The sequence below is a fragment of the Euphorbia lathyris genome, chromosome 2 (genome assembly GCF_963576675.1).
Source record: "Euphorbia lathyris chromosome 2, ddEupLath1.1, whole genome shotgun sequence".
Taxonomy (NCBI): domain Eukaryota; kingdom Viridiplantae; phylum Streptophyta; class Magnoliopsida; order Malpighiales; family Euphorbiaceae; genus Euphorbia; species Euphorbia lathyris.
In genome coordinates this window covers 15,521,179-15,534,081 of record NC_088911.1, presented here as the reverse complement: position 1 = coordinate 15,534,081, position 12,903 = coordinate 15,521,179, and the positions used below count along the sequence as shown (strand labels likewise).

The following is a 12,903-nucleotide window of genomic DNA, read 5'->3' as shown; positions in this document are numbered from 1 at the left end:
AACCGCTTTTCCGATCATCGGAAACATATTAGAGATGGGCACTAATCCACACCACTCACTCACTAATCTCTCCAAACAATTTGGACCTTTAATGACACTCAAGTTAGGAAGCATAACAGCCATAGCCATATCCTCCCCTGAATTTGCCAAAGAAGCATTACAGAAACATGACCAAGCCTTATCTAGCCGAACTGTCGCAGATGCTGCTCGTGCGTGTGACCACCACAAGTTCTCAGTCTTATGGCTTCCGGCTTTAAATCAATGGAGGAATCTCAGAAAAGTTATAGCAACAGAATTGTTCACCTCACGGAAGTTAGAAGCAAGCCAATATCTTCGTCAAAAAAAAGTGCAGGAGCTGTTAGTGTTTGTCGGAGAAAATTGCAAGACTGGTCAAGCTGTTGATATTGGTCAAGCTGCCTTCACTACTGTCATGAACCTAATATCAAACACCTTGTTCTCAATTGATTTAGCTAGCTATAATTCTAATATATCTCTACAGTTTTATGAGGCAGTAGTAGGTATAATGGAAGTATTAGGAAAGCCAAACCTTGCAGACTATTTTCCCCTACTTCAGATAATGGATCCACAAGGAATTCGCCGACGAACAAAGCTCTTTTTCGAGAAATTGTTGGATACATTCGACGGAATTATCACAAAGAGATTGCAGCAAAAGTCTTCATCGACAACAGTTAAGGATAGGCAGGATCTACTTGATTCCCTTCTCAATATTATCCAACTGGAAAATCATTCTGAATTGAGCCTTGTGGACATAAAGCATATGCTCTTGGTGAGTGTTAATTTCGATTTCTCTCTAATGGTGTCCAGTCCACAAGATTAAACACAAAATTAACAGCCTGTTATGAATTTATTTGTAGGATCTTTTCGTTGGTGGCATCGACACAACTGCGAAAACACTAGAATGGGGAATGGCAGAGTTACTTCATAACCCCAAGAAGCTTTCAGAATTAAAGAAGGAGCTCAAAGAAGTTGAAGGAGAAATTCAAGAATCTGATATTCACAGATTGCCTTATCTACAAGCAACAATTAAAGAAACCTTTAGATTGCATCCGCCAGGCCCATTCTTGGTGCCCCGTAAAGCTGAATCCAATGTAGAGATTGGTGGATTCAAGATACCAAAAGATGCGCAGATACTTGTCAATGTATGGGCTATCGGGAGAGATGAAAGCATATGGGAGAACCCAGAAAGGTTCGAGCCAGAAAGGTTTTTGGCGAGCAAAATAGACCTGAAGGGAAGAGATTTTGAGCTAATTCCATTTGGAGCTGGGAGAAGGACTTGCCCAGGTTTGCCATTAGCACAGAGAATGTTGCATCTAATGCTGGCTTCTCTAGTCCACTCATTTGATTGGAAGTTAGCACATGGCATTCAACCAAATGAATTGGACATGACTGAAAGTTTTGGCCTGACACTGTCCAAGGCTCAGCCTCTGCTAGCTATTCCTTGTCTTTGAGACTAATGTCGCCTTGCATTTCAATTAAAGTTGGCTTAATTTGGGAAGGCCTTAGAGCATCTCCAATAGGCGGTTAATGAAAGTTCAATAACCCTTCACTATTAAACTCTCCCATCAGAGAGAGTTTAATGTCGAGAGGTCACACAGGCGTTCCTTCTAGCGCCTCTTGCGCTGAAAGGCGACAGGCATGCAAGAGGCCACCGCCTCACCCCTTCAGGCGAGAGCCATCGCCTCTCGCAGGTAAGGTACTTCTGGTTAAAATAAATAAATAAGTAAATAAGAAATTATTCTAGATCTTGCTTTCCTCTTCTATTCTTCTTTTCACCTCCAATTTTTCTGGGACTGTAATGTTATGCTGCCCAATTTTTTGGGGATTTTCTTGACTCATCTCTTGATGTACCTGTATTGTTGTTGTTATGCTTTCCACTTTTGACTTATTTAATTTTAATCTGATAATCAGCAATCTCCATTATGCTGCTTCTCATTGCCACTGCCTCAGCCTGAAACTTTTGTGTTTCTTTTAAACAAAATTTGTGGTTTCTGGAAATGGAAAATCGTTTGTGTTCCAATGGGATGTTTGGGATTTGGAACAATTTCTTTCTTTTGCAAAGTTAGAAATTCAATTTTTCCCTTATCGCCTTTCGCCTTTAAAAACTATGGTTAATGTCAGATATATATATGAATTGGCCCTTTAACTATTAGTTTAAAGCTTTTAGTTCAATTGGTTCCATTCCATGACATGTTATCAGAGCCTCTTTGACCAAGTGATCCAATCCTAGCAACCCCATTTGTTGATTTAATTTCAGGACATGGTAAGATGGGCCTGTGTTGTGTTGTGCACGTTTCAAGCCGAGTGGGCATTCGCATGGGGGATGTCAGATATTAATATGAATTGGCCCTTTAACTATCAACTTAAGCTTATAGTTCAATTAGTTTCATGACAGTTAAGTTTTACTTTGACCAAAAATGCAGTTAAAATAATGTTTGAATATCTATATAATATGAATTTCTACAAGTAATTACAATATAATTAATTCACTAGAGTCTAATGGTTAAGCAGTCTACATGGCAAAGTTGTATCGGAAGGAGCCAAAGTTGAATATCACATACCTCTCTACCTCAAAATGGAGAAGGCCTCCAAGTCCAATGGTTTCAGTGGCCAATTGTTAAAAGGTGGTCCACCTTTAAAGGTTTTTGAAGTTGAAATGTACGCCTCAGCATTATTCTGCAGAGGAATTTACCAAATTGTATTAATAAGGAAACAATCTCAAGTGAACTTATACAATTAGTACAGTCACAGGACAGCGAATATTTCAAGTAGATGGTTTCCTAGTCTTGAATTGATCTTCCCATATGAACCATTAAAGAATCATCAACATTGTTTAAGTAACAATATATAACATATAACCTTGAGTTCTTGATAAGAAATCTCCTCAGTTGGATCTTCCTGTAGCAATTCTGATCTCAGTGTCACAAACAACTCCACTAAGCGCTTTCTGAAACCAAAGGACAGATTAAGCATGGATTGTCTCATGATCCTCAGAGGAAGAGGGAAAATAGATTATTTAACTGATCTTAAAAACATTAATTTCACAAGACATGGCTGAAATTTCTTGAACATATTGCTCGACTTACTTGCAAAGAGATGACTCTGTAGATGGCGAAGGAGCTCCTTTAGCAGAGGAGCCTTGTTTTCTCCCTGTTGTTCCAAGAACAACTTCATGGAAGCCAGACTTATTCCAACATATGGAATACCTATTAACAAAAACATAGAGAAACATTGGATTAAAAAAAAAAAGTAGTACTGATATATTTATGAAGCTTGATTAGGAGATTCATTTACCCGCATGTTAAAGTGGCTAAAGCAGTGTCAGCATGCTGAAATTCCTTGGGTGGCACAGGAGCTGCACAAAAGTGTGGCTGCAAGTCACACAGCAAATATTAAAATAAAACAAAGCCCATCTCACTTTTGGTAATATATTGAGGTTCCATGTATATTACATACCTTGTTTACTTGAAACGGCACAATCAACTCATTTGACAACGGTGAGATTCGATCATACAAAGATCTTCGCAAGTGGTTCTCCAAAGTAAAGTGTTCAAAACTATTAGGGGCTTGTCCAACGGTAATTGATGAAAGATAAATAGGTTGAAGAAAGTATGAAAGAAGTGCTCCTGAAATAATAAGGATAAATAGTAAATTCTCTAACTTTACATAGAAGATTCAGGAAAGTTAGGAAAACAGTGAAAATGCTCTTATGGTAAAATATGATCTCATCTCACATTTGCATGTCTAAAATGCAAGCTTAGCATAAGTAAAAGATAGAAACAGACTGCACAAGATGATGGATTAACATCAAATTCAAAATAGCCAGGACCTTTTCCAGTTCAGCAGCACAATTAAGCTATTTTAAAATGAGGACATGTTAAGTTAACAAAAGAAATGTGCAAGGATGATTTATATGCAGTAAAAAACTAAGTTCATTAGGTTCACTACTCAGCATAATTTGTTTTCATGTAACAAAAGAGAATATATTTTAGCTAATAATTATAGCATATAACAAACCTTGAAGTCCAACAACATTCCAACGAGTGATCTTGTCAGAGCAAGAAGCCGACAATGTTGTATCACCACGACCAGGTTTCCTCTGAACCATGCCATTAAGTTGTGAACCATTAACTGAAAATATATCCCCCAATACTGAAAATGGAAAGGATTCTTGTTGTCAAGACCAATAGTGAATGTGCTTTTTTTTTCAAAATAATTATTAAGAATAGAAGGAAAAGTTGAAAAAAGACATGGGAAAGCTGACAAGGGAGAAAAAGAGTGGAATAATAAAGAAAGAGATACAGGGAGATCCTGAAGAGAAAATGGTGAACAAAGAGCTTCTGTTTAAGTTTAGAATTCAACAAAGCTGTAAAAATGTTATTTAAGAAGGAAATGGTCAACTCTGGTGTCAAAATAAGATGGCTAACTAATTTAGAAATTTAGGTCTAGGTTGGGAGTGATGAATCCATGGACAAGCCCATCAAATAGTGAATTAACCATATGTAATAGAAGAAAGAACATTATTTAGGAGGATGAAAGATGGGAAAAAGAAGGTGAAATACATTTAAGATCTTTTTGTACCATTGTTCTCTTTTGAATTTTCCACAAGCTCATCCATGAAACCATCCAGAGGCAGCACAGAATTCCTTTCTGTTGGAAAGGTGTTTCTTGTAGGTAATATTGGCGAACCGGCAGAAGCCATCCCACCTATAGAAACCAATTAGAATAAAGTCGGAGTCATTACTTATTTCATGTAAACTAAAATTCTAACTCTTGCAGAAATCAAAGAATAATCATTTCATTATATAAATGGATCAAAATCTTCAACAATTACATGGCAACTGCGATATGTACAGATGCAATTGCCAACCCGCTCTTAGCTTAAATTTACTTTGACCACAGCCATCTTCTTCCAATTCGAAAAGGCAGAGTCCAGTGTCCTCTTGCAACTGTTTGCTTCCATTATTAATGCAACTTCGAATCTCTTTGTAGAATAACCTAGTTTAATTTCAAAAACATGCATAAGCAGAGACTTACATAGGCAATAGTTTAATATCAAATATCACAAGGCCATATAAGCACTTCAATTCATAGATATTCACAATGCCTTGTCAAACTCCATCAAAGTCCAAAAATGAAGCAAGATTAAGCAATGGCATAAGCCTACCAGTAAAATGAGTATAAGATAGAGATGGATCAGCGGAAAAAAAAAAAAAAACAGTCAAACGGCAGCAGTACTAAGTACTATTACCTTAATAAAGCTCTTCGCGCAATAATTTCAGCGTGAGAATCATTAACAATGTCACCTCGCGAACTCAACTGCGAGCGCCCAAGGCATTTAGTCCCTGTGCCTACCGATAAAACTTCTAAATCTGAAAATGGACGGTAAAACAATCCAAATTACATCTCACAGAATCGTAAAGCAAACAACAAAAGAGAGCCATTTTTCAATTCAAGTTTTCCTTCACGGAAATTCAAAATCTCGAAAAGAAAAAGCAACTCAGAAGAAAGAACTTAGAGCAAACAGTAACATGAGTTGAGTGCAGTGAGAATTACCTTGATAAGGAGAGGAAACGAGAAATGAAGCCAAGACGGTGACTTCGCGTCCCTGAGGCTTTCCTTTCTTAGGAAGAGAATTGTACACAGAAATTACCTTCTCTGATACCTTCTGTCCCCATCGCTGCTCCGACGAACAGCTTGATTCCATACCTATCTTCAATTCAACGACCGCCGTGCACCTTGTACTTCTTTGTTCTTTTTCTTCCTGTCAATTTTTAGCGGGGAAATAAACGACGTCGCTAGCTCTATCACCCCCCAACAGGTGCTATAAGGTTAATTTTGTCCCAAAATTAGTACTACCTCTGATTGCATAATACAAGTGATTCTATAAATTTTCATATAAATTAAAAAATATAATTAATATAAAACATACCGTAATTAATAAATTTTACATTAGTTAATTGAAAAAAAAAAATTCTCTCTTGCATATAATGATTGGAATATAAGTATTGGAATGTTAAAAAACACATAAATCAAAATAAAAAATTTAATGTTTGCACCAAAATACTAAATTAAAAATTCTTATAAAACCAAAACGATTTATATTTTATAAAAAAAAAATCACTTTCTAAAACGATTTATATAATGGAACGAATGAAGTATATAAGCTCAATTTTATTTTTTGGATAAATAATTCATTAGTCAACGTATGTGTGTTTTTTTTCCAAAAGTCACGTGTTTGATTTCAACTACTTAATTGAATAAATTCAACACTTGTTTTTATTAAGTTTGTTTAAGAATTATAATTTTTTAATTAACTAAATTAAAAATTATTTATTTGAAAAAAAATATCATCAACTAATATTTTTATATTTAGTATTAAACCGTTCATTTCCTTTTATCTAATTATAAAAAAAACAACAACCTTGATTCAAAAATAACAACCTAATTAGAAACAAAAATATTGATCATTAGATAAAGATTTCTTTAGGATCAGAAATCTATGGCTAGCAAAAAAGATCACGTGGCACGCATCAATGCATCAATAAAAAAAATGAAAGGAATAACCTCTATACTATCTATAAGTGAAACAGAATCATAAGGGTCTTTATTTAGAAAGAACATAATATCGTACATTGTTGGGAAACTCAGACTAATCATACGTGAATATGGAGAACAATAAAAGTACAGACGACTCATATAATACCAACACCCCATTTCCATACGAACCATATTCGAACAGTAAAGATGAAGAGGAAGATGATGAAAAGTGCCCAATATTAGTTTCTCATCAGAGGAGAAACGACTTCTCTAACAAACATGGAAACGAACTCTCATAGTTAAAGTGCTTGGAAAATCAATTGGCTATCTTACCTTTTTAGCCGGCTTACAACTTTTTGACAAAAGAAAGAAATATTAATTGGTTGTTTTGAGCCAGGATTTTTACCTAGCCACATTCGCAAGCACTAATAACTAGGGTTGGGCGCGGATCCTGGAGATACTGGACCGGACCGAATATCCGAGGAAAAAACTCCGGACTTGGACCGGACCGTTGACTTTTTTGGAGAACCGAACTGGATTGGACTGTTGACTTTTTGTCAAAGAACTGGACCGAACTGGACCGAAATTTATCCAAGACCGGACTGATAACCGGATTGAATTGAATTGAATTGGACCGAACTGAAATAACCGAAAGTTTAGCAATAATAAATTTATATTTCATACATTAACTTTATATAAAGAGAAATATTATATAATATATAGTTATATATTTTGTAAGGTTTGATAAACTAATTACAATAATATAAATTTATAATTTAATATATATAGTGCATTGTTAGATGAGTATATAGTGCAAAATGTGCAAGAAAATGTGAATCTTGGAGCACATTCTTCTAGTTTGGATGAAGTGGATGATGAGATTGATGATTATTTTTTTAATATTGATAAGGATATGTCAATTGAGGGAGAATGGGAAAGATATGTCAATGAGGCACCTGAAAAATATGTAATTGAGTTTGACCTTCTATTGTGGTGGAAGGTTAATGCTATGCGATATCCTACTTTATCCAAAGTTGTAAAAAATGTTTTTGCAATTCAATGCTCAACTGTGGCTTCTGAATCTACGTTTAACACAAGTGGTAGAACTTTGGATCAATTTAGGAGTTCTTTAACTCCTGCTACAGCTGCGGTTTTGATTTGTTGTCAAGATTGGTTGAAAACTTCAACTCAAGCTTTCAAGCATGAAGAAGAAGTTGAAGATCTTGATGCTATTGAAGAATGTAATATTTACTTACCAATTATATTTCATAGTTTTATTTTAATTAAATGTTTATGAATACTAACTATATAAATGTTATTTAATTTATAGAAATTAGTTATGAACCTGAAATTACATCATCTCTTTTATCCATATTTCAATTGGATATCTAAGGTTTTTTTAACCGAATCAAATGCACTTTGGTAAGTATATTTTTTTTCCTTTTACTTTTTGTTAGTGTGTTGATTAATTTTATTGAAGTGAAAGCTAATTAATTTAACATTTGTTGATTCACTAATATGGTAAATTTTATATGTTTAGGTTGATGTTTGGCTTTTACTGCATTTGCTTTGGAAAACAAGGAATTTGTTGTGTTAAGAAGATTCAATTACAACTTGGGATGCTGATTAGAGAGATTTTGCTAATAAAGTGTTGTCTTTTTTGAATTAAATGTTGTTTGTTTTTATGGATTTGTTATTTTGTAACTTTGATTTGTGGGTTTTTTTAGCCTTGTTGTCTACCGTAACTTTTAATACTTTGATTTTGTGGGTTTTTTTTAGCTTTGTTGTCTATTGTAACTTTTAATGAATGTTGTTTACTTCCTAAAAAAATATCATTTATTTCAAGTTATGTAAGATAATAAAATTTTGTAAATTAAATTTTTAATTTATTTTTTAGGACTTAAACAATTAGATATTTATCCGAATCACCGAAAAATTATATTGGATTGGACCGGAACCGAATCTCCGAATCCCCGAACTGGACTGGACCGAAATTTTGGGGCAATTCAATTCTGGAGATTTATTCTTTCAATCCAATCCTGGAGATTTCCTTTTATTAATCTCCGGATTTCAATCCAATACTGGAGATTCATGAATCCCCGACTTGGACCGAACTGTGCCCAGCCCTACTAATAACTATAATATTAATATTATTGTTGGATTAAAATCTACAATATTGGTTTTACATGGATAACATAATAAATTATGGGTTATCATATATTAGTTTATGGGCCTAAAACATATATAATTAGTATGGACGTATTTATATGTAGATACTCAATTATAATTTACTAATTCTACGATAGGTAGAATAGTAATTGCAACAATTAGGTTTTTTATTGTAAATAGATAGTTATGCTTTCTAGGGTATTAGCATTCTAAATATGCAACTCCTATTAAGTGTAGATGTGTTGGTTGCTTGTAGCCCTAAAAGACCAATCACACTAAAGCATTTCTGATTCCTTTCAATATGATGTGCTATAGATTTAGGTACTTTTCTGTTTTTAGATTTTAGTGGAACAACATGAGTTTATAGTCTTGTGGTTTGTGGATTAACAATCCTCGCCTCTAAATAGCAAAATCTCATAATTTTCTCTCGCTCTAATATATACCTTATTTTCTCTCTGCTTACCTGATTTACTAACTTGACCATCAGAGTATTTTCAGAGACCGTTTTCAGCGCAGAGACAAAAGAAACCTCTCCATTATTTATTAAAAACTATAAATAGAATCTATATTTTTTTTTTGACAATAATAGAATCTATATTTTAACTATTATAGTTATATTTTTCTAAGTGATTTCACTACCAAAAATGAAATCACATTAAATACTTATTAAAATTAAAATTATTCTGAAGTTTAAATCTAATAAGTCTATCAAACTGGCTATGTGAAAATCACCGTATTTTTCTAAAGCACGTATCGTGCTAGAGAGAGTCAGTTTTTAACTATTAAATTACACACCGCATTTGGGCGGAGACAAGATGAGATTTGAAGGGCTTGCCCGCTGTAACATAGAATCTATATTTTAACTATTATAGTTATATTTTTCTAAGTGATTTCACTACCAAAAATGAAATCACATTAAATACTTATTAAAATTAAAATTATTATGAAGTTTAAATCTAATAAGCCTATCAAACTGGCTATGTGAAAATCACTGTATTTTTCTAAAGCACGTATCGTGCTAGAGGGAGTCAGTTTTTAACTATTAAATTACACGCCGCGTTTGGGTGGCAACAAGAGAAGACTTGAAGGGCTTGGCTGCTGTAACCACCTCTATTATAGATGGTTTTCAGTTATCTATTTACGGCAAATTAAGATTCGGATTATTTTTATAGTCCAACTATAATATTGATAAATAAAAATTAGTTCCGAACCATGATAACACGTATACAAATTTAAAAAAGTTTGATTTAGAAAAAATAAAATAAAATTAAAAGAGACAATGTACCAATCTTACATTCGCTACTGTAGGAAAAGACCTACTGAAATTGCTTCGCACCTTTGCATACGGCGCTGAGTAGAAGAAAACAGAAAGGAAGCCTAAAACCGAAACACAGATATGGGAGGGAAAGGCAAAAGAAGAAGAGAGAAGAACTTCAAAGCGGCGCATGGAGGCTACTCTCGTCTCCCTCCCCCACCTAATCCCTCAAATGTCGATGCTCTTCCCTGCAAACTTCGCCAGATTATGTCCTTCACTTCTCCTCTTCATGATGGTTCTCTCTCTCTCCCTCTGTCTCTCCCTCCTTTTTTAGTTACGATCATGTATATCTGGACAAAGTCACTTACACATATTACTTTTATATTTTTCAGGATCTAGTAAACCTTCCATGTCCGGTGAAGAGAAGAGGAAACGGAGACGCGGTGATGCTGAAAAGGTAACATCTATCATTTTTTTTTTGTCTATTAGGGCTTGAGTTGGGCTTTACTATTTAATTGATAAATTACTCTTGAAGCTTTTATTGAATGGAATTTTGTCACTTTGATTACTGAGCCTTTAATTGCTTTGAATTTTGGCTCTTCATGATTGCGTTGCATGAAATTGGTTCTAGTAAGCAAAACCAGGAATAGAAATATGAAGAGTGCAGATTAGATTAACTAGTTTGTTTCTTTTCCAATTCTAATAGTATCTTCTTTTCTTTTTTATCTTTTTGTATGTTAACTTGCTGTCTCGATATGTCAGATTTAAATCCCATTTTCAATTTATATTTTTGCTTCAAATTTACGAATGATATATTAAGTTGCCTCAGTAGGATTCCGTCAACTCTGAAGCTACTACTGATGATAGAGGTCTTATGATCCCTGAAAAAATGGATGAAGGTGGGAGTGATAGTGCAGATGAAAAGAAAAAGAAAAAACGTAAGAGAAACCAAGCAAATGACCTTCGGTTCGAAACTTTAGTGAACACTAAGACCAGTCAGAAAAAGCGGGAGCGCAGGAAAAAGTAAGCATTTGATTTCATACATCACTTTCTTATCTAATAGATAGCATCCAACATACGTTTAGGTTTTGATAGTTTCTTCACTGAAAATTGCTTGCTTTTTGTTTTCCGTCTTGTTGAATATTTGGTGCTCTCCCCATTGGCCCTTCTTTTTTTCCTTACTTTTGTTCAGTGAATGCATTCTTTTACCTTGAAAGACATAAGATCAACATTGACAGTTTTGTGTCATCCACCGTTCAGATGCCCATGTGTAACTAATAAGGGCTTCTCTAGAATTCGGTAATCTCATGAGAGAGAAGCTAAGTTCTCCATACAGTTAGTAGTGTGATGATGCAAGTGTTCGTTAGTAATCTCCTATCCAGGACTGGTTTACATAAAATCTCCCTCAAATATACTTCAATCAGATCCGTTGTAGTTTGCAGGCTTGTTTGGATGCTTGGTTATTCTTTTCATCACTGTTAATTTCCCCTGGCATTTAGTAGTCCAAATTAAAGGTTAAACTATAAATTCATCCAAATGCAACTTCACATGTCTATTAAGCTTTAGATTGATATATAGAGTTTTAGGGTGTGGTTGATTGGGAGGATTACAGGGGCAGGGGAGGGAGGGGGAATTCATCAACTTCTAGGCATGTGTCTAGACATTCAAAATTTCTATATACATGCCTGGAAGGTGATGAATTCCCCTCCCTCCCCTTCCCTTCCAATCCTCCCAATCAAGCACGCCACAAGTAATGTTGGTTTTGCACAGGTCTCTTATGATGTTAGCATTTTGTTGCCATGCAATAACTTAATCCTGATGAATCTTATTGTTCTCTAGTAAGTTGCCTAGAGTTTTGGAGCAAGTTTGTGGTTCTTTAGTAAGATGTCATTTCATTTTTTATCCATTGGAGTAGCCACTCTGATTAAATGGCCTAATATAATATACACCCAATATGTTTGAATTGCTGATCAATTTCACACCCAAGTTTCCTGGAAAATAATTTTTAGTGTCCTCTGCAGTCCAAGGTTGTTATGATATTTGAACAATTAGATCATCTCAATCTTAATTAATGTAGGTATTTGGAATCAAAGAAGAAGAAACATAAACAATCCACAACAGAAGACAATTTGGACTTTCCTGGATGTGAGAAAATACAATTTGGAGATGTTGTCCAAGCACCGCCAAAACTGACTTCCCTTCCGAAGGTAGATTCATTGTCATATTCATGACACACATCATTAACATTCTACAGTTCAAAATATAAAGTTTATGCATTCTGCAGGGACTGAAGAAGGTCCCAGATGCCTCCCAAGAAAGGGTTCGGTTACAGGCAATTGATGCCTACAGGAAACGAAAAGGATGGACTTCCAGACCAGGGCTTCAGCTTCAGCTTCCCAATTTGGATGCAGCATCATCCTTGTAATGGGTCAGAATTTAATGCATATATTTATAACTCAATACCTTTGGCTAACATGTTTAGATGTGCCTTGGTTTGATAATTGATATCTGATAATCAGAAGCTCTTTTTGCTTCAATTTTGTTGTAGAAGGGAAAGGTCTGATAGATTTTTATATCAAGTTTATCCTTATTTTTATAACTGAAGGTATGCTATTATGGAAAGTTATTTAGAGGGATTCCAATTTTTTTCCCAGAAAAAAGAGAGTTATGTAGAGGGATTAGGGGTTAAATAAGACTGCAGTTTCATTAAGTGGGAAGTCTTTCCTATATTGAACAATACTTTATCAATCTATGTTGCAAGGAAACGGAAATGGAAACGGACACCGGAAATGTTATTTCTAACAAAAGATAGGATACGGAAATGCGGGGAGACGGGTAAATATTTCTAATATAGGGACATTTATAAAATATTAGAAGTATAATAATAAAAAATGGTATATATACTTGCAGAAATAGGAATA

The 12,903-nt window shown here is 34.6% G+C and overlaps 3 protein-coding genes across 3 annotated transcripts; 2 read left to right on the top strand and 1 right to left on the bottom strand.

The window, feature by feature from the left end:
* Positions 1 to 290: 290 nt before the first annotated feature.
* LOC136216849 (cytochrome P450 76T24-like) lies at positions 291 to 1,557 on the top strand. Its single transcript, XM_066003400.1, has 2 exons — positions 291 to 787; positions 876 to 1,557. Exons 1-2 carry the CDS (start codon positions 431 to 433, stop codon positions 1,467 to 1,469), a joined length of 951 nt encoding a protein of 316 aa, XP_065859472.1. The 5' UTR covers positions 291 to 430; the 3' UTR covers positions 1,470 to 1,557.
* Positions 1,558 to 1,943: 386 nt separating this feature from the next.
* LOC136216848 (tRNA-specific adenosine deaminase TAD1) lies at positions 1,944 to 5,835 on the bottom strand. Its single transcript, XM_066003399.1, has 10 exons — positions 5,575 to 5,835; positions 5,270 to 5,390; positions 4,853 to 5,016; positions 4,600 to 4,725; positions 4,036 to 4,170; positions 3,475 to 3,644; positions 3,313 to 3,389; positions 3,105 to 3,224; positions 2,878 to 2,965; positions 1,944 to 2,694 (listed from the first exon to the last, which is right to left on the bottom strand). Exons 1-10 carry the CDS (start codon positions 5,723 to 5,725, stop codon positions 2,584 to 2,586), a joined length of 1,263 nt encoding a protein of 420 aa, XP_065859471.1. The 5' UTR covers positions 5,726 to 5,835; the 3' UTR covers positions 1,944 to 2,583.
* A 4,193-nt stretch (positions 5,836 to 10,028) lies between these two features.
* Positions 10,029 to 12,586, top strand: LOC136217104 (uncharacterized). Its single transcript, XM_066003688.1, has 5 exons — positions 10,029 to 10,277; positions 10,375 to 10,439; positions 10,815 to 11,005; positions 12,060 to 12,189; positions 12,267 to 12,586. Exons 1-5 carry the CDS (start codon positions 10,124 to 10,126, stop codon positions 12,405 to 12,407), a joined length of 681 nt encoding a protein of 226 aa, XP_065859760.1. The 5' UTR covers positions 10,029 to 10,123; the 3' UTR covers positions 12,408 to 12,586.
* Positions 12,587 to 12,903: the final 317 nt, after the last annotated feature.